This window comes from Neofelis nebulosa, chromosome 13 (genome assembly GCF_028018385.1).
Source record: "Neofelis nebulosa isolate mNeoNeb1 chromosome 13, mNeoNeb1.pri, whole genome shotgun sequence".
Taxonomy (NCBI): domain Eukaryota; kingdom Metazoa; phylum Chordata; class Mammalia; order Carnivora; family Felidae; genus Neofelis; species Neofelis nebulosa.
Window position 1 is genome coordinate 35,481,092 of NC_080794.1, and position 26,186 is coordinate 35,507,277.

General features: G+C 55.0%; 1 protein-coding gene across 16 annotated transcripts in view; it reads left to right on the forward strand.

Moving 5' to 3' along the window:
- LOC131492778 (collagen alpha-1(XIII) chain) overlaps positions 1-22,661 on the forward strand; it is a 75,181-nt gene extending 52,520 nt beyond the window's left edge. For 5 of the 16 annotated variants that reach the window (XM_058696561.1, XM_058696557.1, XM_058696555.1 and 2 more), the window contains 8 exons: positions 703-744; positions 1,661-1,687; positions 2,613-2,693; positions 6,186-6,221; positions 9,015-9,068; positions 10,085-10,138; positions 11,159-11,194; positions 17,022-18,831. In XM_058696561.1, coding sequence (XP_058552544.1) covers positions 703-744; positions 1,661-1,687; positions 2,613-2,693; positions 6,186-6,221; positions 9,015-9,068; positions 10,085-10,138; positions 11,159-11,194; positions 17,022-17,243 — 552 coding nt within the window. In that variant the 3' untranslated portion in view covers positions 17,244-18,831. Of the gene's footprint in view, positions 1-702; positions 745-1,660; positions 1,688-2,612; positions 2,694-6,185; positions 6,222-9,014; positions 9,069-10,084; positions 10,139-11,158; positions 16,150-17,021; positions 18,832-20,010; positions 20,050-22,214 lie in introns of those variants that run through there. The other 11 variants (XR_009252284.1, XM_058696560.1, XM_058696562.1 and 8 more) reach the window with 10 other exon arrangements.
- Positions 22,662-26,186: the final 3,525 nt, after the last annotated feature.

A 26,186-nucleotide genomic window follows, 5' to 3' on the forward strand; every position in this document is an offset into this window, starting at 1 on the left:
ACAGAGAGAGAGAGACCCCCTGGGTCACTCCCCCTTCCCTGCCCAGTGTGAATCTGTTCTACTTCACTGTGTCTTCAAGGGAAGCAGAGACCAGCGGTCTCTGTTACAGACCCGAGGAGACTTGAGGGACATTTTTCCAAAACTGCTCAGCGTCCCCCCCCATTCCACATAACCAGTCTCTGCTCCTTGAAGCCGAAGATCTCAAATTCAAATGCCTGCAAGGACCAGGCATGCAACAAATGAAGGTAAAGGTCGAGGTCAAAGACAATAGGGGGTGGTGGGGACTGGGGTCGTCGGAAGATCTCATGCCCCAGAGGGGAAACCTCTTATTCAGCTCTAGGCAATTGTTGCCAGGCATGAACAAGAGTCTTAGTGCTGCCAGATGTGTTTTTTTTTTTCTTTCTTTCTCTCTTTTTTTTTTTTTTTTCAAGAAAATCTGGAAGTCTAGACGTTTCGACAGCATTTCCTGGCAATGTTTGGGTTTTTGTTTGTTGGTTTTTTTTTTTTAATATTGTACAGGTTAATCAATTGCTGTGAGTTTCTGCCCTGTTCTAAGCCTTCTTTTGGGAGACTACATGCTGGGCAGTTCTGTCTTCCTCTGGCTTTGCAGTCAGTCCCCAGCTGGACCCTGAGCCATGTCAGAAGGAGAGGCCACTTGGAGCGTAACAGGCGGTGGGCTAACCATCTCCCTTTGGATTCTAGGTTCCTGGGCCCCCAGGGCCAGAGGGGCCTCCCGGACCTCCGGTAAGTCTGGAGGGCTTGTCAGTGTTTCAGTCCACTCTACCGGGCCCCTGACATCCCCTCGCCGCAGCAGTCACTGGGGTCAACCTCAGAGGCCTCAGGTCACTGTCACGGCCTCCTCCCAGGGTGGGATTTTCTCAACCACAAACCCCTCCCTACTCCTTTTCCTTCCCTTGCTAAACAGGCACCACCTCAGTGACACCAAGGAACCTGGGTGTTGCCGGGTTTCCCAAAAACAGTTGAGTGGCCGGGCAGCCCTGGGGTCTGGTCCCACGGCCCTGCAGGAGTCCCTCTGTCACTAAGCTCTGCCCTTGGCCATCAAGCGTCTGCTCTCCTGTTTCCTCTTTCTACTATCTGGCCAGCAAAATGAACTAGATTAATAGAGACAGTGATTTAAGACCAGCCCCAGTGGATCGGCCTTTCCATGGTTACAGGTGATAAGATGAGACCTTTATAAGGTCCCCAAGCATCCTCAACCAACAGATGCTGGTCCTTCCTCTGTGGGGTTCACAGTCCCCAGGGCACTGTGTCACCCATTGTCACTGGCAGAAGTAGGAGTAGTAATGATGAGAGTAGCCAACATTTTTTGAGACTTATTATGTGCCAAACACTGCTCCAAACACTTTGCATATGTTAATTTATTCCACTTTTGCTGTGTTCCTTCCAAATCTTCCCTTCGTGAGACTCTAGGTCAGCTGTGGGGGTTACAGAGAGACTCTCTGTCAGTCCCTGGCTGGGGAGCCTGGATCAGACCCCGCCCCAGGGAGGCCCAAGCACAAACCCCCTTAGCATCCCCTCTGCTTCCCCTGGGCAGGGACCCTAGGCCCTTGCTCTTTTGTGGTCCAACTTGTGGACAAGGTATTTTTGACTTAACCAGAAATGCAGTTCTGAGACACCCCTGTTTTGCTTCCAAATGCAGGGACTCCAAGGTGTTCCTGGACCAAAGGTAAGAAGAGGTCATGTGACAAGTGCAGGAGCAGGGGAAGGGGCGAGGGGTGAGGGCCGCAAAGAAAGAAAGTCCTTCAGAGACAGGTGGCCCAGCTGACCCCCTCCCTAAATGGAATCGTGTGACCCTCTAGCCAGTGGCTACAATCCGGACAGAATGAAGTCCTACAGTCCTTTTCACATCCATCATTGACACTGGGCAGGCTTTGGATTTAGAATTTTCCCATCCATTAATCCACCCAGTGAGTGACAGGTTAGATTCTTAGCAGACGATGAAATCCTTTTCCGTGTGACCCACCCCAGATCCTTCACTCGCCCTGAAGTTTGGGTGGGAGAAAGAGAGGGGTGTAGTGTGGGCCCCCTCCCCGGGTCCAAACCCACTGGTCTCTAGCCTGGCGGTCTCCCAGGCTCCCCACTCAAAAGCATTCCAACTGGGTAAGAGGGGCTGGGCGCTGATGGCCTACTGGCCCTTACTTCCTGCCCCAGTATACTTCAGGGGACTGTTGGGCAATTTCTTGTCCCAGTTAGTTTGCAAGCTTCGGGGTTCCCATGCTGGCATTTCAGGCACCTGCCAGTGTCTGGAGGGCCCCACTTTTGCTGCTATACAAGTGGTCACTTAGGCCCAAGCCCCACCTGGAATTGCCCTGTGGGCTTGTGTCCATTCCACCCCCTTTTCTTAGGGCGACCTCCCAGTCACCACAGGCATACTGAGGACTCGAACTGAGGGAGAGTCAGGCTAGGAATTCAAGGACTCCTGGAGTCTCCAGCCTGCCATCCCTGGGCCAGCCACCTCCACCGCCTCCCTCCTTCGTCCTCTACCTGCCCTCATCTCCCCAACCGACCCCACCCTCCAGGATCCCAGAACGCAAGACTGAGGTGGCTGAGACGTGCCCATCTGTGATCTTACCCCCCTCCCTTTCCTTCAGGGGGAAGCGGGACTGGATGGAGCAAAAGGAGAGAAGGGTGTCCAGGGAGAGAAAGGAGACCGAGGGCCGCTGGGATTACCCGTAAGTATCTCAGAGCCAGCAGCACCGTGAAGAGCCCAGCTGGGTGGTCCTGAGGAGGCCGGGTGGTATACGGGACCCCAGGAGAACACTGCTGCAGGTTCTCAAGCTCTGAGCATCCCCGAACTCCGCGTGGTTTTGCTTTCCTACCCCGGGCGAGGTCATAGCCTCTAATTCCCTTACCAAGGGCTCCCTCTGGGCCAGGTCCTGGCCTGGGTGTGGGGGGAATAGAGAGCTACATATGACACACACCCCCCCCCCCCAAGGAGCACCCAGCTGGAGAGCCACAAGTGGCCTGAGAACAGCCCCTGGCCTACATGTGCCTGATTCAGAGGCAGTAAAGCTCTGCCTTCCTGGGACCCCAGCGTGAAGGACCTGGGGGCAAGGAGACAGTGAAACGTCTTCGTCTCTCTCTTATTTTCCTACTGAGACCCGAGCAGAGCCCCCGCTCTCTGCTCTTAAGCACTGGCCACGGCAGAAAAGCCTGTACAGAGGCAGATTCTCTGGTCCCAGCAGGCTAAGGCCTTTCAGATCTCTTGTCTCAGCCTGCCCTGAGATCAGATCCCAGGTCAGGGCGAAGGGTCGCTTGGGAGGCATCTACGTTTCCAGACGTGGGGCCCGGCCTGGGCGAATCTTTTGTCCCAAACTCCAGGGGGCTCATGGCCTTGTCACTGCCTCGCCCTCCCTGGAGCCCTGGGCTTCATCCTCCCTCACACCCCAGAGGGGCTGGCACTCTTCGTGGCTTGGTTTTCTAGAGCTAGCATGGTCATTCGAGGTCCATCTCCTCATTTTACTGATGGCCCCAGAGAAGAAAGAGGGTCACTTGATGGCATATGTGAAGTCAGTGGTCAGGCCACGCCAGAGGCTGCTCCTTCACTGAGGCCTCAGCCTCGAAAAGGGGCTCATTCCAGCCACTGGGGCTTCCTCCGTCCCAGGCACAAGGCCAGTTCCCACCCTGGGAAGCCGTAAAGAACAGCTTTGTTCTCCAACAAAGAGAAACCCAATTACCCCAGCTTGGCAGGGCTCGAAGGTCTGGTTAATATAATCACAGCAACCAAACAGCAAAAGCAAAAGGTATGATTCCACCCTCATTAGCACATCAAATGTAGGACCATTTAAGGAGCTGATGTACCTGAAAGAAAACTGATGACTTGAACAGACATTTTCCTGTGTCTCAGGCTATGTCCGGCATGGTTAAATGCTCCTTACTGTTAAAGAGCCTTCCTGCCCCCGCTCAACCACAGATCTCTCCTTGTCCGCCTTCATGGCCCCAACACCCTAGTGAACACTGAGGACTGGAGCCAGGGGTTGAAATGCAAACGGCACAGAGACTGAACAGGTCACATAAACAAAGAAAGTGCCAGAGGAAAGACAAAGTGCCAGTCTACCTTCAACCTGTCAACTTTCAATAGCGAAACGGGCACAGGGAAATACTTTTGCTAGCTTAGGAAAACAACAGAGCAAGCATATTCACAGCTGGCAACAGACGGGGACTTCGGAGAGACAATAGGGAGGCGTGGGGACTGTGGCCCATTGGAGACCATGGGTCCCTTCTTAAGGAAAGCCGTCCCTCCTCAGTTCAGCTGACTGTTGTCTTGGGGGAATGAGGGTCCAGTATTCTGGATAGTCTCATTTTTCAAAGGAAGCTGGACATCTGGCATTTTACATGACATCTCCCCATTTTCTAACGTGAAGTCAAAATTCCTTGCAACTCTGCAGATTGTGCAAAATATGTCAGTGGCCCACATATGCCCTGAAAACCTCCGGTCTGTGTCCACTGCTCCAGATCTCTCAAGATAGCTCAGCATTAATGCTGCATAGACAAAGTGTGTGGATATTTAGTGAAAGCTCTGATTTTTGGCTTCACCGCAATATTGTATGCTGTATGGTAGGAGTCTGCTTCTCTAGGACATCCTATTCAGTTCCTCCTGTTTGCCCTACAGAAGTGGTTCTCAGGGCTGGCTACACACTGGAGTTGCCTGGAGCTTTCCAAACATGCCATTACTCCCAGCCTCATTCTTGGAGACTCTGGTTGAGTTGGGGTGGGGTGGGACCCAAGCATCTGTATTATTTGACATGTTCCCCCAGGAAATTCTCATGTGGCAGTGGGGTTGAGAACCACAGCTTTCTAGGCTGTGAGTCAAGATCATCCTGGAACTTTTGTGATTCTAATACTGAGAAGGAAGTCCCCGGAGGACCCTACTACCCAGCGCCCTTTCCCCTGCCCTTCCTTGCCAGGGGGCATCGCCCCACCGTATAATCCTGAGGCCTAGGCGCATTTCTTTTTCTTTTTTTTTTTTTTTAATGTTTTAAATGTTTATTTATTTTTGAGGGAGAGAGAGAGCCAGGGCACAAGTGGGGGGAGGGGCAGAGAGAGAGGAAGACACAGAATCTGAAGCGGGCTCCAGGCTCTGAGCTGTCACCCCAGAGCTCTACCCGGGGCTCGAACTCATGGACCACGAGATCATGACCTGAGCGGAAGTCGGACACTTAACCAACTGAGCCACCCAGGCACCCTGGCCTAGGCTCATTTCTGAACTGCTGGAAGCAGTTTTTAAGAACTCAGTCCTTACGGGGCCAGAGTGTCTCCACTGCCTTCTCTGTGGTTTGTCACATTGGAGTCATTAGACAAATTCCCCCCTGGTTTTTCTAGGTGGGTCTCAGGGGCAGCTTCCCAGCCTATTCCCCCCTCGTATATCACTGGATGCTGCATTGCAAGTGGTCTTAATAGCATCCCACCCGCCAGCCAGTTTACTCCAGGGCGTATGTGGCCTTAGACCTTTGTCGCAGTCAGCTGCCCCCAAAGCCTTCTTCTATAAAAGGGCCCTTGTTTGGGACAACACGAAAGGATCGAGTTCGTGCTGAGTTTTGCAAACTGCAGTGCCAGCCAGAGAAAGATCAGGCATCGTTAGCACTGACATCCAAGCCCCAACGCTGGAACAGAAGCAGGCTGGCTTCTCCCCCAGGTTCCCAACTCAGTACTGATTTCCTCAGGGTTCCCCAGCATGGCCCGGTCTCAGCTGCTGTGCAAAAGACGCTGGGAAGACAACCCACCGTCCACACAGGCTTGTCCCTCTGCAGTGAGACTGGTCCTGGGGAAGGGATGCACTACCTCTGGTTCCAGACACCTTCCCACGAATTCTCTTTCTGCGTCCCTTTCTCCGGGCACTGGAAGCCCCTGGGAGAGGGGTTTCTGAGAGGGGATAACAGGCGAGAGGGAAGCAGGGGGCACTGAGGATCAGAACGGCCATCTGCACGGATCTCCACCGGCCTGCTCAGCGGTCGGCCCCACTGCACCCAGTGTCCGTTTTCGTTGGTTTCCGTGTGAATACCATTACCTGTCCTCCCAAGCCTATTTCTCCCGTTTTGTTTGATTGCCAGCATTTGTGTCTGTCCAGAGTCACTGCTTCACTCACCTCTTCCCTCCCCGGTCCCTTTTTCTCCCTCCCGTTCCTCCCCTCCCCTTTTCTTGGTCAAACTGTTCCCTTCGTCCAGGGAGCTTCAGGTTTGGACGGCAGGCCTGGGCCACCGGTGAGTGTCGCTTCTCCGTCACCCGTCATCCCACCCCACCCCACCCCCGGCCTGTGACCCCTCTCGTCTGTCCCTGTCCCGCTGTGGCCTCGTTTTCCCCGTGAGTCATGCCTCATCCCACCACCAACACCAGAAAGGTACCGTCTGCACTCAGTTCAGAAACGCTTATTCGGGTCTCTTGGCCAAAGACAGATGGCCTTCATCTGAATTCCCCCGGCCATCGTGTGAACCCAGGGTCCTCAAATCTGAATTTCCTGACTGCCGGGCACGGGGTGGAAGTCTGCTCCAGCGGCATAGACTCTGTTTCTCGCGGAGGGCCGAGTACGGCCTGGGAGCCCAGCCCCAGGGGTCGGGACCCTGACTCACGCCCACCAAACACAACAGTGTCTGTATGTGCCTGTCATGCCGTGTTGTCTTCATGCTGTGAGCTCTGTCCATCTCCTTTCTGCCCACAAGGGCTTCCTAGTCCTGTGCAGCCCCTGCGGAGTGTACTGGGGTGAGGACAGGTGTAGCATCTAGGATCACATGGGACGGTCCCAGCTCAGTGTTCGGCAGGCATGTTATAGCCACTTCCTGTGGTGCCGCAGCGGCCCCGCGATTCAACGGGGGCCTTATGCAGAGCAAGTCAGGAACATTCGGGTCCCCTCTTCATTCTTTTCTGATTCCAGAAAACAGGCATCACTACTCATGACTAGAAAGCGCCTGGCCCTTCTTCTCGTGACCAACAGCTGAAGCATCAGAAAAAGAGTCTCTCCTCTCCTCTCCACCTGCCAGGCCCCTCCCAGAGCACCCCGGGAGGTCTTTAGGGAAGTGGCTTTCCCACTGAAGCCTGTCACCTTCCCAGGGTATAGGGATCACTGACCACCGAGGGCCAGGAGGCTGAATTTCCCTGCCCGGGAGCCGTCACCAGAGCTGTGGGTACGCCCGGCCCCTTCCAGCCAGGGAGTCCCCGCCCTGCCTTTGCGGGACACTTGTGAGGCCACGGCTGCATGGTCTGCCTAGAAGTCGAGGTTCTAATGAGCTGGCTGGAATGGCCCTCAGGGGAAAGCGGGTTTGCAGGCTTTCATTTGTGGAGGTGCAGGATGTCCACTTGGGGTACAGGCCGATGTCAAAAGCACAAAGGCAACAGTGGGCCTTCTCGGGGCCCTGGAGGTGGACCTCACAGCTGGTGCAGTGGGAGCCCAGAGCTTCGAGAAGGAGCCGCAGAGCCTCGTCCTAGTGCACGTGTCCTCGCCAAGCAGAGGCGGTGACGTGGCTCAGCCGAGACCACGGCCCTTCCAGAGCCCCTCTCCACCATGCGGTTATGGGGGCGACACTATACCTGCTCCCATACGGAGACTAGACCTCTTATCCAGGCATCATTCCGGCTTCGCTCCTCCCCAGTCCCTCCCTTTTCATCCTCCTCACGCCCAGCTCACCTTCCCCAGGTGGCCCGTCAGGCGAGGGGGATGATCTGTGGCTGGAATCAGAGAAAACAAAACTGTCCTCACAACGCGCTCCGTTCTTCCTGGACGGACGGGGGAGCAGTGCAAATTCAGAGATGCTGTCCCCTTTGGGCCCCAGGTTTTATTTTACCTCATTAAATCAATATCACAACCTTAAAGGAAAAGTTTTATGGGGCAAATAACCCTGCCCAGCCAATACTGACATTTATTGGTGCCGAATGCGTGACATACATTCAACTGTTTTAATGAGCAGGGGCCTCAAAAGCAGATACTCGTATCATCATCCCCATTTCACAGGGAGGAAAATGGACCCTCAGAGAGCCCAAGAAACGTCTCCGATATCGCAGAGTTGAAAGGCCTGAGAGGCTTCACTTGAAGCAGGCCAGGGACTCCGGAGTGCCGTTCTGAGCCTGATCGGGCCTCCTTCATTTTTGACGCGCTCTTGTGCCACCTGTCCAGTCCTCCCCCCCTAGTTGCAAAGGGGGCACGGAGAACGTCTTAGCGCTCTTTTTCTTTTCCGCGTGAGGTCAGTCAGCGTTTCCCCCACTGGCTCGTGCCCCAGAAAGCCCCCCACAGGCCAGCCCCTCGTCCTCAAGTCCTTGTCTGAGCAGGAAATCTAGACACCGAGGCCGAGCAACAGGAAAGCTCTGAGATGCACACTTCGTCCAGTCCGGGTGGAAACTGGCGAAGATAATTGTGTCACAGCCAGCCCCGCCCCCACCCCCCGGCAGCCCCGATTCGGGAGCCAGCAGGACACATCTCCCGGCCAGGCCAGCGCTGGCACCCGTCCGAGGCACACTGCTTCACTGTCCGGTGCAGCCTGCCCCGCGGGGCCTGGGAGCGGGTGCAGAGGCCCGGCCGAGGCGGGAGGCCGGGGCGGTGGGGCGGGTGGGCTAAGCGGTGGCTGAACGACCCTCCCGCGCCTGCCTCTGTATGTGCGTCTGCATCGGTCTCTGTGGCATGAAGCACCTCCCGCTGCATGTGGAGCTGCGACGGCAAGCAGGTGCCAGCCCGCGCCCCCACCCCGGGGATGGCACCCACCCCTCCCAAGCGCTTCAGGGAGCAAACTAAGCAACAGTTCTACCGTTTTCAGCCTTGGCAAGCTTGGTGGTGAAGCGAAAGGGTTTCCCCCCTCAAATCTGGCTCTGAGGCAGGGGGACGCCTCTCTCCCCGAGGCCCCCCACCCAAACAGGAACCCGCCCCAGTCGAATGACTGCCCTGAACGAGCCTGGCCTCGCCAACCCTGAAAATGGGCCTCTGGACCTTGCTCATCTCCAGCGCCGGGCGGGGCTCCCGGGGCTCCCCCTGGCACCGGCCCCCTCACGTCTGCCTTCTTTCGCCTCCCCAGGGTACTCCAGGACCAGTCGGAGTTCCAGGCCCAGCGGGACCAAAGGGCGAGAGGGTGAGTGCTCGGGAACCCTGCACACACACAGGGGGGTGGTCTGCACACCAGGGGCAGTGAGTGTGAACACCAGGAGGGGGCCAGCGCCCCGGGCCCGGGCTCAGCCGCGGGTCCTTAGCCCCCACCCATTCCTCCTGGAGCAGCAGGGACCTCCTTGTCCTCTCCCAGTGACCCTCACAGCAGCCCGTGGGGGAGCCGGCCGGCCTGGGTTGCTCACTTTATAGCTGTGAGTGGACAGACGGACAGCTTCCCGTGCTGGGCTCCTAGTCACCTGGCATTAGTCACAGGCTCAGTCTGGCAAGGTCCCCGGTGCTGCTGGGACCAGACACACCTAAACCCTGTATGATTGAGGAAGACAACATAGAACGGAGTGCCAGGTGGCATAAGAAAATCCTGGCAGTCAGGAGGACGGGCGTTAGGCCAGCTCCCACAGTCACGTCTCCCAGCCGCAGCCCGGGGAGTGGGCATGTGCGGTGCCGGTGGGGGGCTCGGCTCGGGATGAGGAGGGCTGCCCGTCCCGTCCATCAGCTCTTCCCCAACCAGGCCCGCGAGGGGCAGGTCACCGGAGAGCCGCTGGGACACTAGACCTCCTCCCTAGGTCACAGGCTTCCCTGAGATCACAGCCACTTTGGGAACCAGGATGGCTGCTCTCAGAGGGGACAGTTGTGGCTTCAAAGAAGAAATCAAAGCTCTTTGCCTCTTCCCCACCTTCGCTCTCCATGCTCATGTCCTGCTCCTTGTTCCCCTCCCCAGCTTCTGCTTGAGGGCCAGCAACTACCTTCAGGACAGTGTCCGGTTTTTCCAGAGGGCCTCGGGGGATGGGCTCTGCTGGAAGGAGGGAGGTGCTGAGGCACAGTCCACACCAGTCAAGCCCTCCGCTCAGCCCTTGCTTTGCAGTGACAGCTCTTTGAGGGGACTGGAGAGGTTTCCTGGGTTTCACACAAAAACAAAAAACGGTTGATGGAAGGTTGTTGCCCCGTCAGGGAGGGCTCATGGGTTTCTCTCTCCTGTTTCAGGGCAGCAAAGGAGACCTTGGGATGACAGGACCATCAGGAGCGGCTGGGCTTCCTGTAAGTGTCGCGGGACGGGAAGTTTCTCTCCGCCTATCCCTACCCACAACAGAGCCATCGTCACAACAGAAAACCCAGAGTCCGGAGCAGACATCCAGAGCTAAGCCAGAACGCTGATTTCTGTGACAGAGGAGGCTGCCAACAGCCAACTGGCCGTGGAACTTCCCTGCTGGGCACTGCTCGAGGCAGTGCTTGGGACGCGTGGCCCCTGTTGGGCCTCAGGTCCTCAGGCATGAGGCAAACACGTACGAGCCCCTCCCGCTGCAAGCCTCTGTGTTCCGTGCAGTGGGGGCCTCACAGACGAATGTGTCAGCGGCCCCTGCCGTCGAGGAGGGGCAGAATCAAATCCGCATCATAGTAATGCCAGAGGGAGAGGTTTCATGAGAGGGGCGGCTCTCCCAAGAGACAGCCTTCCCAATTACGGCAGATTTTCCCGTTGGGTTGTTATAAAAGTGGGTCGCCCAAGAGAGCCAGGACCTTTGTTTCCCACCCACTGGAAGGTGGGAGGTGGTACATCTGTTCACCAGTTCCATGCCCAGGCAGCTTTGCTCGGGCTAACCCTGGCTGGTCCTTGCCTTGTGCCGTTCCCCTAGCTAAAGACAATGGAGAACAGCCTGTACCTTGAAAAGAGGGTATGAGCAGCTTTGGGGTCATTTATCTAGCAAGAGCCTGGCGGGAGAGCCATGCAAACACCTCTTCTGCCAGGAGAGCTCTCTGTGTCCAGGCCGTGTCCTCAGCACCTGGCACTCATTAGCACAAGTGAGCTAGAAGAATAGAGCCACCGGCCCGGGCCTCGGCTGCAGCGAGAGAAAACCAGGACCCTGTTCTTGGCTTTGCCCATAACTCATTATTTGTCTCTAGGTCAAGCCCCTTTGTCCCCCTTCTGTAAAATGGGGATAATTAAGCCTGTCTCTGATGAATCAGACATCAGTGAAGACCTTTATGATCCTGGAAGGAAGGACGGGATGGCCATCCTGCCTTTTCTCATTAACGTGTCTTCATTTGTGCGATTTATTACAGGGTTTACATGGACCACCCGGGGACAAAGGAAACCGGGTGAGTCTGAGCCTTTGCACTCTGGCTCTGCTTACTAATGTCTTCATGATGTGGTGGAATGATCAATTGGGGATTCCTGACCCACCATTGGCAGATACAGTTTTTCCTGGCAAATCATCCTGAATTAAAAGGCTTTATAGTGAGGGGCTCACTGTGTAGCACGCAGGCAGCCTGAGGCCTAATCCTGAAATAGAAGCATGGATTTTTCCACAAGACAAGGGGAGACTGAATCCCAGGGTGGCCATCAGATTAGCATTGCCATCCAGCAACGGGAGTCACGTGCCCAGCTCTCCCTAGGGTGCCCTGATAATGGACCCCTAAATGGTATTTTCTGAAACTTAGTTTCGCCAGGCATCCCAGGCCACTGGTGAGAAAGAAATAAATTCCAGTTCCAAGCGCAAGCAGACAGCTGTTGTAAGCAGCCAACCCTTTAAAAAATCATCACGGCCATTATTTCTCTTGGAAAAAGTCAGCAGGACCATGAAATGAATTGCACCTCCCGAGGTCCTCTGCTGTCCCTTTGGTTTCTGCCGTCATCAGCAGGACACAATTATTGAATGTCCACAGCACCCATGGCCATATGGTGGTACACGGTGGATGACACAAGACGCCTCTGGGCCCAGCAGGGACCATTCAACTACACCCGACCGAGAGATGACCACCGGGTCCCTTCATAGAACGTCTCATCTGCTGCTTCCTCCCAGTGGTTCTCGGAGTGTGGCACACAGCTCTTAGAGGCCCAAGTGCATCTTCTAGTGGGTCATAATATCCAAGGGTCTTAGAGGTAGACAAGAATGAGTGGGGGAACAGATGGAGAACAGGCCAGAATCACGACAAAATATACTGAGCTCACGCAGACAGAGGCACAGCAGATAGCTTTCAACCCCTGGTCTTCTGGCTGATCTTCGAGCACTGATAAGCGTGTTCATGGCTAGAAAGTGCCAGAATCTGTATGCTTATATCTTGCTTATATCTTATATCCTGTCATTTCAACTTAAGGTGTATTTACTGAACTCCTTCTATCCCTAAATTGTCCTTTCTGGCAGCAGGTCAAAAGCAACTCAATTTGTTCTGTGGCCTCTATAAGTAAGAGGAAGCAGGCAGAGGGGCCCCTACTAAACTGTCCACGGAAAACCAAGTCTAGAAACCACCGGAAGAAACAGACCTACTTCCAGAAATGTGCTGGCTGTTCAGGCAGGCTGGGAAGCCCACCTTCCTGACTGTGACCACCAAAAAAATTGATCATTCCACCTCTTAGCTGGCACACTAATTCCCTTTCTAATTTATTTCTACAGTGCTCTGGTTGTCTTTGTCATACTCAATTAATACTTTTTGAACTATTTCTTAAGACTTTTCCAGTTGGCTTGAGGCAGTGAGCCATTTGGAGGCTGCAAAGCCAGTCCCCGGTGGCAGTGACCATGTTGCCCTAGAAGACGTGGAGACAGGCAGAAAGATGCCCAGCTGGAGGGGTGGCAGGAGACTGGAGGTGCTGATGTAAGGGACTGGGGTTGCTGAATGCGCCAGTGAGGTCCCAGGAATCCACGGGAGAATATTTCTTCTCCACGACTCCTTCCTAGCTAAAAGTTTTACACACTTTCCCCTGCCCCACCCATAAATTAGCAATATGCCACTTAGTAAAAGTCAAGTCCGGCAAACGGTCAAGTTGCACAAGCCCACTTTCAAGCATACCGTACGGGACAACTGACTTATTCCGAAGAGCAGGTCTCTGAATCAAGGAACAGCTTGTGTCCTCTATTCAAGAGATCTGACTCTCGGGATGCCAGAATGTGCTGGAAGAGCTCCCCCTACATCTCACCTCCTCAGACAGACCTCTGTCTACCCCAGGCCCTAATGGACCTCTGGGGAGAGATGTAAGGGCTTGGTGATAAAGCCTTCAAAACAAAGGAAGTTCCAAGCACAGTCAATGCTTTGCCATGGACAGTTTTTTTCCCTTAGGCTTGAAGCTCAGCGTATTGACACTTTGGTCAAGGGAAAAGCCCAGAGGGGCTTAGATGACATTCTAGTTAGAAGCCCCACTGTTGCTCATGAAGGTGAAGCTGCAGGTGGTCCAAGCCCCGCCCCCACCCGGTAGGAGAGGGTGGCTACCTGAGGTAGCTCTCAGACTTCGCCACACGTCATGCCTGGGCCTCCGAGAGGCCCCCCGGTCGCTGCAGCGCAAGCCTGTTGCTCTGTCTTACGGTGAACCAAGGCGCCATCTTAAACCTAGGCTTGCCTGTGTCCCACCAGGCAACGGCCTTGGAGCCTCTTTCCTGTTCGTGGAAGGAAGAAGGTCCTTGCGGTAGCCGGCAAGGCCCAGGGCCCCAAACAGGCACTTTCCTAAGGGGGACACACCGGGCAATGGAAAGAATGTTCTGTCCTTGTCGCAAGAGACGGTACTCTTCTCGGCCCTTAGCGGCCTCGTGCATTGGGCCCAGGAGCCGCGTTCAGGATGAAAAAGGCGGTCACAAGATAAAGGGTGGCACGAATTCGGCAATCTGGCGTCAGGAAAATTGGGTGCCGCGGTGGGACTGCCTGCCAGCCAGCCAGCCGGAAGGTCTGCGTGCACGCGGGGAGGCTGCGGTCACTGCGAGACACGCCGTCTGGGTGTGCATGTGCTTGTGCATGCGAGCGGCCTGCTCCCCCAGGTCCCCTTGCCTCCTTCCCTCTCCTTCCTCCATTATCTCTTTTGGCCTGGGCTGGACACTTCCTTCCTTCACTCCTTCGATATCTCTCCCCCTGCCCAACACGTTCACCCCATTACCATAACCCCATACCCCTCATCCTTTTCTTTCCACTCTCCCAGCTGCAATTTATTTCTTCTAAGGTCAGTTCATGCATCCCTATATTTTACAGAAGCCTCTGCTCCTCGACTTTAACTTGCCCTTTCCCCACCTAGAACCCCCTCTTTGCCAGGGCCTCTTTTTGTCACTCTTTGGGGGTGGGAGGCAGGGAAAATGTAGGTAAAGCTAGTACTCTACTGTCTCCAGAGGGCGTCCGCTGTAAAGCCATTTCCTGGGCCCTTAGAACATGGCGCCCCGTGGTGCAAGCTGCCCACCTGGAAAGTCAGGACCACCGCCGACCCTCTGTTGCCCAGAGGCGAATCATCAGGGCCCTGGAACCCCACCCCCGCCAACCCCTCAGGAGCTTTGCCCACCCTCTGAACATGGGAAGCTGTGTTTACTTTTACACTGACCGGACCCAAGGTGAATAAGGGACCACATTGCTGAGAAAGTTGACCGTGGGCTTCCCATCCAAGCAGCCGGTGGTTTTGCTTGTCCACTGCTCGGGGACAGTTCACGCCATCACGTTCTCACTGGTGGGCAGAGCTCAGGGCCAACACAGTCACACCTAACGCGCATATACACGTTCCCTCCTAAACACAGCATTTTCCAAGTGAGGATTTGCACTTCAGAAAACCCACTCAGACCAGTGCACTGGCCATCACAGGGAACCCCTGGAATCAAGAAATGGGCGGACTTTCCAAAGATTCGGGGAAACATAAAAACTATTCTCGTCCTTTGCCTCCCTCCGAGGAACCTTGCAGCCTTCCACTGCAGGAACACAGTAGACGTGACAGGATCGTGTCCGGAGCCTCGGCTCCAATACTGGCCAACAAGAAGTAACAATCATCATTGGCATCATTGTGCGGCAACTCTCACCAGCTGAGCACGTGCCATGTGTCAGTATTGAGCACTTACCGTGCACAAAGTCATCACACCAAAGTTTTGAAGCAGGTCATATTATCCACGTTCTACAGGCTCAGAGAGGTTGAGTAACTTCCCCAAGACACGTTGCTAGTAATAGGCAGAAAGCGCTCTGGCTCCAAGCCTTTGCTCTGATCCCGCGCTGCCCGCCTTCGAGGTCTTGTCCACCTCGGGGAGCACAGTGGAAGCCCCCAGGCATTTCGCCATCGGCCTTCTGCGGCTGAGGAGACCGGTTCCCAAGAAGGCTCCCCACGGGCACACTCGGCCCCTTTGTAAGGAAACCCAACATGTGAAAATCCAAACTCAAATTCATTAAAAAACTCCCCATTGCCCCTTTTTAAATGGAGAGTGATCCTGACGCATACAAAGTGGGGTTCGATTTAGAAAGAGGATGCTTAGGGAAGTTTTGCAGAAACAAATGAGCTCCTTGAACCAACCTGTCAATATACAAATAGCTGCCTATGATCCGGACCAGGACGGGCCAGAGACGCACGTACAATGAGAGGACCTCACTGAGAACCAGGAGCCACCATGAGCCCCGGACACACACGTACACATGGACGCTTGTACACTCATGTGCAAGCACACAATCGTACACGCACACACTTGTACATGCATGCCCAAGCACATCTTCACACGCTCACACACACGCATGTGCACACACACGCACACAAACACGCACACATATCCCAGGGTTCTAGATAAAATCATCTTGCCTCCTAATAGAATATCAAAGGGATGAAAACCAACTGGGACAAAAGTTGCCATGTCAAAGCCTTTTAAAAATGGACCCTCGAAGAGAAGGAAGTGGGTCCTCTGTTCATCACAGACCGCTCTGGGCTCGGTGCTAGCAACGCTGGCCACAGATAGATTCCATCGACACTTCCCTCCACTTCCAGCTTTGAGCCCCACTGCTCCCTGTCCCCGGGCCTCAGTTTCCTCCCCTGCCCCCTGCCCACCTGCCTGAACCAAAGTCTCCAGTTTCTAGAGGAGTGAGGATGGGCGCTGGCCTCAAATCCTACTGGGAAGAAGATCCTAATTAAGAGACGGTATTTTCCCTCTTTGATTTTTCTTTTTTTCTTTTTCTGTTTCTAAACTTAACACGGGAATGATCCTAAAGTTTTGATGTTATTTTTTTCTCTCGGACTAAACCATTATTTACAGGGGGAGAGGGGGAAGAAAGGCTCTAGAGGGCCTAAAGGGGATAAGGGAGACCAAGGAGCGCCTGGATTAGACGCCCCCTGCCCGTTGGTATGTCTTCATTTATCACTTGCATTGTTCTGGTGTGTTCCTTGAGGTTTGCCAAGTGTGAAACCAAGAAGGCAAATATCTGCTCACTCGGCCGGGGAAACTCTGCCTGCTGTTGGCTTTGCCTTCAAACCACAGCTGCAGTCATTCTGGCTGAATCCCTTTCCTTCAAAGCTGTAGAACAATGGACGTGTGCAAATGAGAACCCGCTCCGGAGGAAAGGGATTTGGGGAGCAGGCCTTGGCCGCGAGCTCCAGCATGGCTTTGGAAGCCGGTGTAGCATTTGTGAGCCCCTCATTTGCCTTCTTCGTTTCACGGCCACCTCTGTGGCCAGCAGTTCAAGCTGTTTTGGGATCCTCTGTCAGGATGCAGGAGACCGCCCGGGTTCATGTCCCCCGGGGGCCATCTATACCCCAGACTGGGTAGAACAAGGCCGGAAAAAGGGGGCTCTTAATATACAGCCTCCCGATGCCCACTAGCCATCCAGCTAAAACCAGTAGGGAAGCACCCCCAAACAGGCTTCTGAGGAACGATTTGTGGCACATCAGCCGGGCTTCTCAAGTGCCTTCACAATCCATTGGAAGGCTCTGAAAACGATGTTACGCTACCTTTGAAGTTCATCTGCGCTGTTTCCAATTGAGTCTTTAAGTGGGGAGGGGGCTGGTTGTACATGTGCCACGGCTCAGCTCTCGTGGCAGCCAAAGAGAGCGCAGAGGTTGAATTTGGGACAGGAGGATCAACGGGGATTTGGGCCCTGCTCGTAGATGCCTCAAGGCCCTGCATCCTGGCTGGGGTAAGACTTGGGCCTCTCCACTCCACAGTCGGAGCTGGCCGGCCTCAACCTAAATAATCATCGTGGTTGGTTTTGTGAACAGGGACACCGAGGTTTTAAAGGAGAGAAAGGGGAGCCGGGGTTACCAGGGCTGGACGGACTGGATGCCCCGTGCCCATTGGTATGGCATCACCCTCCCTCGCCTGCATGGCCCACTCAGGCTTCCCCACGTGTGTGGTTCTTGCCCGCATGCCTCTCCAGCCGCCCTCCTCACGCCTCCTGCCCCATCCACTCAGTCTCCACTTCCTGCCCCTTCTCTCTGTAGACGCTAAGGGTCACCCTGCCCTGGCTGGTCCTCAGGGCCTCCAAGCATGCCCCCTGGAGCACGCAAAGCTTGCCAGAAGTTTTCTTGGCTTCTTCCTCCCACTGCTGCAAAAGCGCATCCCCTTAATGTGAGCCATCCCGCATCTGACCCTCCCTTCCTAGGGGCTTCTAGCCAAACCTGCCCCCAGAAAGTCAGGAAGGTGAGATCCTCTGGACAGGTTCTTGGCAACTGTGACTTCTCTTCCTTCACACACTGCGGTTGGTTCAGCAAGCATCAGCTGAGCCCCAGGCGGAACGTTTGAATGAGATGCCTGAGCCAGTCCCACACCCCTTCCCACTCCGCCATGTTGTGATGTGGCCGGGGACAGACGGGCACGCTCATAAACGTGGGTAGACTGAGAAGTTCTAGAACTGAGTTAGAAGAGGGGGCCACTCTGCCCGTTCTTCCAGGCTGGCTCTGGGGTCGCTACCCCGGTGCTGCCACCAGAACTAAAGGATGGTCCAAGGTCAGGATTTTAGATACTAAACGATTCATCTTTTTTGCTTCAACCTGGGGAAACACTACAAAACCCTCCCTTGGCTCCCCTCCCTTTCATCTGCAGATGACCTACCACCGGCAAGTCTGGAAGAGAATGGAAAGGTCAAGAATGTAGTTGAGGAAGAGAAGAGGGGAGACAGGGAGAATCTTAGGAACCCTCCCCACGCATGTGCTGGCCGAGTGGCCACAGTGCTGCTCACACCTGGCTCAGGGTCTCTCGGGCAGGGACGTTCTAGCCCCATAGCCACCCTCTCACCGCACTGCAAGGGGAGAAATGGACGGCACCTCACTCCAAGGCAATTGGCTTAGGAGGTTCCCGCTCTCCTAAACTTCCCCAGGAGGTCTAGAGTGCGCGGAGCTATTTTCATACAAGTAAGAGATGAGGGCTCCAGGTCCCACGTCTCACCCCGGGGTCACACGAGAATTATCTCTGAAGAGAAGAGAAAAAGTTGTAGGAAAATACGCTGTGTGCCCCTGAGAGGTGACCACGGAGCCCCGTGAAGGGACTTTTTAGGACCAGTGTAGACAACAAAAGAAGACTGCAGGGTAGCATGCTCCCCGTTCCCCCCACCCCCCTGCTGAAGCCCCTGCTCACTGCCCCCACCTCCCCACCGCCTGGCCTGATGACCCCCGAGCACGCAGCCATAGGACCCCCGGTCCCCCCAGAGCACCTCCACTAATCACCGGCCAGGTCTCCTCTCGGCCACGTGCCTTCCGTGGCCTGAGTACCTTGAGTTCCGCTGGCCCGCGCCACCCTGCTCCTCTCTCACACACTCCCTCCGCCTGCCCCACTCTCCTCTGTCGCCCTGCCACCATCACGTGCCAATGGGAATGCCGCCGTGGCCCCGCGGAGGCTCCTCTCCCTTCCAGGGTCCATGTGAAGTGTTGCACCACGGCGGGCTGGGGAAGGGGGCAGGTGTCCCATGAAGCCCTGGAATGCACCACCTCCCCCTGCAGACCCTCCCTGACCCAGAGGGAACAATGAAAGTCATCTTTATTTGGTCCTTAATGCAAACCGGCATTTTCTGCAATAACATCCCATACCCATGTGTCCTTTGTCTATGAATCTCGCTGGGGAAGTGTACATATCTTCCCTTTCTTGTTTCTCGTCGTGGCTCTTTTCCCGTCCCCTGCCCTGTGTCGTTGTGGACATGGGGGCAGGGGGAGCTATCTCAGTTTGAGATAACTAGGCTTCTTCTGCCCTCCGCGGCGGGCCGGCTGCCTGTTACCTGCCAGGCCAGAGGTTTAGGCACCTGTCGTGGTGGATGAAATCGATCTGCGGCACAGAGGGCTCCCGTTCAACCACCTCTGGGCTAACCGCTTGCTCCAGTCATCTGAAACCCTGTGTCCATCCTTCTGTGCCCTGGAGCGTGGAATTCTAGGATCTGGGCTGCAATTCTAGACCAGATCTAGGCCCCGGTTCAGCCTCACACTCCCACCTTGTCTCACAGTTTCCAGATTCCCCCAGGGTATGCCAGAGGGGGCCAGGACATCAGGGCCGGAGAAGCCTCAGGACGTCCTGGGGCTACAGGTGCTCTGTGGGTGCCACCGGCAAAGGGGACAGACGGGGCACGGTTGATCCCCATCCTCCACTTCATCTCCGCCCCCGGCCCAAAATTCCCAGTAATGGGTGAGGCTGAGCCCGAGGACAGCGTCGCCCTGCTGAAGGCACCTCGAGACCATGCTGCGATTCCCATGAGGTTGCTTGCCTCTTTGCACCCTGCCCTCCTCCTTATTGATTATCGGATGGGAACCGCCTAGATCTCTTCCTCCTGCTGCTCAGGAAGGGAGGAAACTAAGATCATAGGAGAGCTGGGGACACCTTAGTGATCACCTCATACAACCGCACCTTCCCCAGGTTTCACAGAGGACGAAACAGGCCTCCAGGCGCTGAATGACTGAGCTGTGAGCACCTAGCATTCAGTACAGCCAGAGCAGAGACCTGCGTGGCCGAGGGCTGTTCCTAACAGGACACTCAGGTCACCGCTGCTCGCTGACCCCACAGGCTAGGGCAGCCTCCCCCTTGGCCTTGCATGGTGACTGCGTGTGACCCTAGTCAGTGGGAAGTCCGGCTTGCCTCCCACCCATTTTGGAGGCTCTGCCCTGAAGCAGAGGAGAGGGATAGACAAGAGGCGGGCTGCCACAGTGTTTGTGGCCCTTGCTCCCCTGTCCTGCCTGCTCGCCGGGCTGTCCCAGAGTCTGAGCCACCTGCCTTCCTTCCTCCCCGCAGGGCGAAGATGGCTTACCAGTCCAGGGCTGTTGGAACAAGGTAAGGCCGCCCGGTGGTTTGCGGTGCCTCGGGGGACACAGGGGTCCTTGGGGCTCCATTCTCAAGTGACATCATGCACGCACACTTTCCACGCTGGGCATTCCTGCAGATGAGGCCACAAGGCATGGGTCGAGAAGGGAATGATCCCAAAGGCAGGGTGCCCATTAAACATCCCATTCACTGCACGCACTTAGAGGACCTTCAAAAATGTTTTCTGCGGCATCCGAGGACCCCAGCGTACGGTGGGTCCGTGTAGCCCCACAGCCAATCTCTTCATGCTTCGTGTGGTTAATTTCTACAGCACCTTTCCTCCAAGGACTACTAGACCTTGGGGTTTTTTGTTTTGGGCTTTTGTTTTTGTTTTGTTTTGTTTTGTTTTGTTTTGTTTTGTTTTAGAGAGAGAGACAAAGAGAAAGGGAGGGCATGAACAGGGAAAGGGACAGAGAGAGGGTCTCCACACTCAGGGTGATCCCACAACCCTGGGATCTTTGTGAGCTGAGCTGAAATCAAAAGTTGGATGCTTAACCGACTGAGCCACCCAGGCGCCCCTAGACCGTGTTTCAAAATTAGTTATCGGCAGCTATTCTCGCAGCGTTCACGCGAGGTCAGGTAAGTCACGTGATGACATTTATACAGATGTCGGGAATCTAAGTTGCTTAAACTATAAACTCACTTAGCTTCTGTACCTCCTCATAGAGACTGACCGGCTCTACCCTTCCCCTTGAACTTAAGCTGCCAGAGCTTCCTGCTGGCACACGGGGGACCTGCTGCCCAGCGTCTCCTGAGCTCCCAGAATTCCCATCAGCAATGAGCTTTCATTTGCTCACGCTAGCCTTGGCGTTGGCATCATTAACACCGTCTAACACCACAGGGCTGTGCTCCTGAACCCAATCACCCCGCTCAGTCCGGGCCCCCAAAGCACAGGGCTCCTCTGTGCTGACTTGATGACAGCCATCAGGTCACTAATCCGGAAGCCCACCCGGGTCCTCGGCAGAGGTGGCGGCCGCGATGCTGCCCACCCTCCCTCCGCAGCCACCCTCCACCTGGCTCCCACCGAGACTTCTCACAGCCCTCACTACGCGGTCTCCAGGTGTTGGTTTATCCTTCTAAGAGGGCTGGAGAGGGGCGCCTGGGTGGCTCAGTCGGTTAAGCGTCCGACTTCAGCCCGGGTCACGATCTCGCGGTCCATGAGTTCGAGCCCCGCGTCGGGCTCTGGGCTGATGGCTCAGAGCCTGGAGCCTGCTTCCAATTCTGTGTCTCCCTCTCTCTCTGCCCCTCCCCCGTTCATGCTCTGTCTCTCTCTGTCTCAAAAATTAATAAACGTTAAAAAAAATTTTTTTTTTAATAAATTAAAAATAAAATAAAAGGGCTGGAGAACCCAACCTATCCAAGAGTTTGTGCGTAGCTAACCCAGCCCTGTCTCAGGGACAGTAGTGGCCCGCTTAACAATGAGATGAAGGGTTCCTCTGTGCTAAATGCCCGGAATCTCCTTAGCTCACGGGATTGAGTTAAAGGTAGTGAAACCACCAAGACGCCAGGCCCAAGGTGAAGTACACGTACCCAAAGCATCCCTGAGCAGAGAAGGGAAAAGCTCAGCTTCAAGGGAGATGCCCCCCCGAGAATCCGTCTCTCTAGCCATGGCTCGTCCCTTTGGTGTGTCCCTTGAGACCTAGTTAAAACTCCACCGGCAGAGGGAAGAGACGTGTCAAATGACGTGTTTCCAAGATTTCCTTCTTCAAGGTTGCCGCTGATGGTTAGGAGATGGCAGTGGTTGAGGTTGGCAGGGGGAGAACAGCCACTGTCCAGAGCTACAGTGTCTTGGGGAAGTAACTAGAAAGCCTCCCGTCTGTTGGTCCACACCAGAAATTCAGTCCCGGACGATGCGGTAATTCATCAACTGCCAAGCCCCCAAAGGCCACATAGAGAGCAGGTGCCCTCTAGTGGCCAGGAAGGGGGTGACAGGAAGGCGAAAGTGGTTCCCTGCCTCTGCCTTCCTTCGGGGTGCAGACAGCTCGGGGGTCTTCCGCCCAGGGGGCCGCGGGGCCCTGTTCCAGAGCTGCCCCCTCAGCCCTCCAGAGTGCACACTCCTTCCCCACCAGGGAAGTAGATGCCCGCAGACCCACTGACACTAACTCTACGTTGTTTTGTGTGTTTTTGTTTTGCAGTGATGCCTCTAACCTGGGATTGGCCTGTGTGTGTGTTTGTACATAGAGTATTTATTTTTATACAGTTTTCACTTTTTGAAAATGCCGGAAGTATGATGCATCTTACAGATTATTATTAAAAAAAAAAGAAAGAAAAGGAAAACCTTGCATATTTTGTACAGAAAATGCCAACCTCTTTCCTTTTGTTTACAAGATGTTTTGTATACGTCTATGACTCTAATACACTTTTTGTTTGTGAGTACGGGCATATGTTTGCATGATATTTGTGCACACTTATTAAGTATTGAAGCTTAATAAATTATTGTGTTCTGGTGCCGAAGGGGGCCGGCCAACACTAAGGCGCTGGCTAGCTTACGTGTGAACTCACGGGGATGTGGACATCGGTGGTGTTTTTGCCAAGAATATTTTAAGCTCTTACGGATTTTCATTATTAAAAAAAGTTAAACGTGGCAATTCCTGATCCTGATCAATCATTAAATTAAATACATTCTTTCTTGTGAGAGCAGCAAGTTCCGAAGCAGGGGTCCTCAGAAGTAGACAGCAACTGTATGAAACTGTGAGGTCCAACAGAGGGAGGGAGGGGACTCGGAAGCAACGTCTATTGTAAGATATCCCAAGTTCGTTCTAGAGCCATGTGAACATCTCAGATTCACTTGTGCTGAAACCCTCTAGGATCCCCAGGGCTCCAAAGGGCTATTTGTTACTGCTTTTGGTTTCTTGGTGGGGTTTTTTTGTTGTTGTTTTTTGTTTTTATTTTTGATGATTTTGTGTTTTTCTTCCTTTTGAGTGACAGTCACTAGTCACAGCTACTGCTGTTGGTGGCCTTTCGTTTGACACAGATTTGCAAGGCCCACGCACCACTAGCAGCTGGAAAGCTTGCCTCGTGGCCACTGCACTCCGACAAAGAACATTCAGAAGACACTCACAAATCTGGGCCAGACTGGCAATCCGAAGTTGTGTTTTTATTTGTTAGTAAACAGAGGGTTACAGAGTTCTGTTCACAGCACACGGCTTAGGAGAGGTCTCAGGAAACCTGCCTTAAGTACCCCCTACGTGTGGCACACAGGTTTACTGTTCGATGTTTTACAACATACATTGGTGCTTCCTCGGGGCTTGAAAATAACACGCTGCTCTAGACACAGTCACACGAACACTACGCTAGGGGGCTTCACGTTCGTGGGACCCTTGCCACATTGTGGTAAGGGGACCACCGGCTGCCCCAACCCAGGGGACCAACCATGTCAACATTCTTACTCTAGACGGCCACTCATGTGTTTTGGGAATCCGCTTCCTTCTCTGCATCTCAGCTTCTTCGTTTGAAAAGCAAACGAAGCTACTGAAAAGTAGGCCTGGAGCTGACCTCCATGGTCACTGACCGGTCGCCTGTCCCCTCCCCACGGAGCAGAAGCAGGCGGGCCCCAGGCCCACGCCGCCAGCTGGCACTGTCGTTATTCCTGTGGCGGGAGACTTCCAGGATGTGGCCCTTCCCGAGTGATCCTGAGTCCGGGATGTTATCAGCCCCAGCCAGGGCCGCCTTCTTCACGCACAATGCCGCGAGCCCGGCCCCACGGAACTTTCAGGAGCTAAGAAAATATTTGCCTTTTCATTTCTTTTAAATTCAGGGGGGGGAAAAAGAATGTCTAATAATGAATCCAGCCAGGGTTATATTCATCTTTCTGCCAGAGCAGTCATAAAATGTAATTGTGGCCATAAAAGGGACTACGGGCCCTGAAAGTCAGAACGCTGCCCTGCCCACATCCTCCACTCCCGGAGAGAGTGGCCTCCTCACCCGCTCCTTTTACTTCCTCCCGCCCTGGCCGGACTGAGGTCCTGAGGAATCAGTATAACCTGGTTCCTGTAGACCCACTCCCTTTCAGGCTCTCGTTGGAGCAGTCCGAACCCACTGATGGCCTCAGGCTAGAGTCAAACATTAACTGGAAGGCTCCAGAACCTGAGCTTCTGTGTGAGCTGAGTACTCGGGGTAACTGTCCCCAGAGAAAACCCTCGAACTTTATGTCCGTCCTGGTGTTCACTTCCTTATTACACCCCCCGTTAATACCACAGGGATCCCCTCCACAAGAACGTAGAGAATAGCCTAGAAATATGTGTTAGGGCAAGTTTAAAAGTCAGCGTCAAGGAGAAATAAGTTGGCAAGAGAGCCCTGGATGGGCAGGGGAAGGTCCTCCACACATTTCATTTCAAGCTGCCCGGTGGTCGGAGACAAAAAGAAACAACCGGCCGGGGACCACCCTGCCCTCCCGGGTGAGTGGCCGTCCACTGAGGTTTGACCCTCACGTGCTTCGGTGCCTCGTGTATCCTCAGCCAGGACCTCCTCCCTGCAGGGCCTCGAGCTGCACACCTGGGGCCCCCTGGGACCTTGACTCAACTCATCTCTGTGTCACACGGGGTGCGGGGACGTCAGAAGCAGGGAAACCGATGGTCGAGCGGTCTGCAGAATAGATCAGGACCGACACCAGCAGAGCAGGTTCACGAGATGCGGGAGCATTGCGGGAGGGCAGTGCCGGGGGCCGGTGACCAGAGAGGGTTCACAGAGGTTAAAGACACTCACTCCGTCCCTGGGACGTGCAGCTCCTCCTGCTGAGACGTGCCTGCCCAGGAAGTGAGTGGCGCACCCAAGCCCGGCCCCACGGAGCCCATTACAGTCCTTCTGGCAAATGTTTTCTAGGAACTAAGTGCTGGGTCTTGAGACCTGTTGCCTTCTGGGGCTCACGCCCCTGCCTACCTGGAGGCTTACCAGAAGGCTGAACCGGTGCCCCCCGTGGTTGACAGTGGAACAGGGTGGTCTAGGCCCACATAATCGCTCTCACCAAGGTCAGTGACTTGTGCCTCTGCAGTCACGTGGGCCAAAGGAAGCCCTCCACCTCGCTAAGGAAGAAACGACTCCCTCCACACCTCACCCCTTCTCAGCCTCCCCCTGTGCTTCCACCCTGCCAGGCCGAGGGCCGGCCTCCCTTCCCCTGACCTCATCCGGCAGAATGGAGCGCCAAGGACACGGGGAGAGTTGGGGTTAGCCCCTGACCAGGGAGGTCGCTGGCCAGCAAGTCAGAAGGCTCGGCTTCCGGTCCTTTCTCCGTTGTCAACTATGTGGCGTGGGGCACGTTACTCCTGCTCTCTGTTTCCCTGAGTGTCAAATAAGGGAGTTGACTTAGGTGACCTCTGACAACCCTGAAACCCACTGATTCCACTGACCGGTCGGCTCCTGGGTGGACCGGACACTGGAGCATTCCCTGCCCCCTCCGCCTAGAGCCATCTGGCTGTGACAGTAGTTTGCATGGAGTTGGCGTTGCAAAACTGTGTGCTGCATGTGTGTGCTCCATAACCCTAAGCAGAGGACCCCAAGCAGCCCTGTGCTGGTGGGATAGGTGAGCGGGGTCGGCTCTCGGAGGGCAGGGATGGCCGCAGAGGCGCTTCCTCTCATCGGTATCTATCCCGCTAAATTCATCAGAGACAAAGCGATAGGGGTTTAACTACCTGGCACACAGGGAGGATCCCCAAAGCCCCACAAAGGCTCAAGGACGCAGTGCTGCCGTGGTAAGGTTCGCCTTGCCTCTCCCCATATCTGGCTCTCTGCACTCCTGACCTTACACCACCCCTGCCCCCCCGCCCCCGGCCCTGTGCCTGGACTCGCTTTAAGACACCCTGAGAGTCGAGCACCTAAGCTCCACGCCACTGAAAAGAGAAGGGTGGGCTGCCAGTGAGCGAGCCAGAAAAGAGGATGCACACAAAGAGGGAGGCAGGGAAAGAAGGAAGGACCAGGACCAGGCAGGGGCTGGCTGCTCGGTTCTTCAAGGAGCAGAGTTTTGAGGTGGTGTTTCCTCGAGGCTGCCTGCTGCTCACTGCTGGCGGGGGGGGGGGGCGCGCAGGGAAGGAGAGCCAGGTTTCATTCGCTAAGGCGGGATTGCACACACAGAATAACCCCCTGGTCCCTAGAAAAGCCTGCCCCTGAGCAAC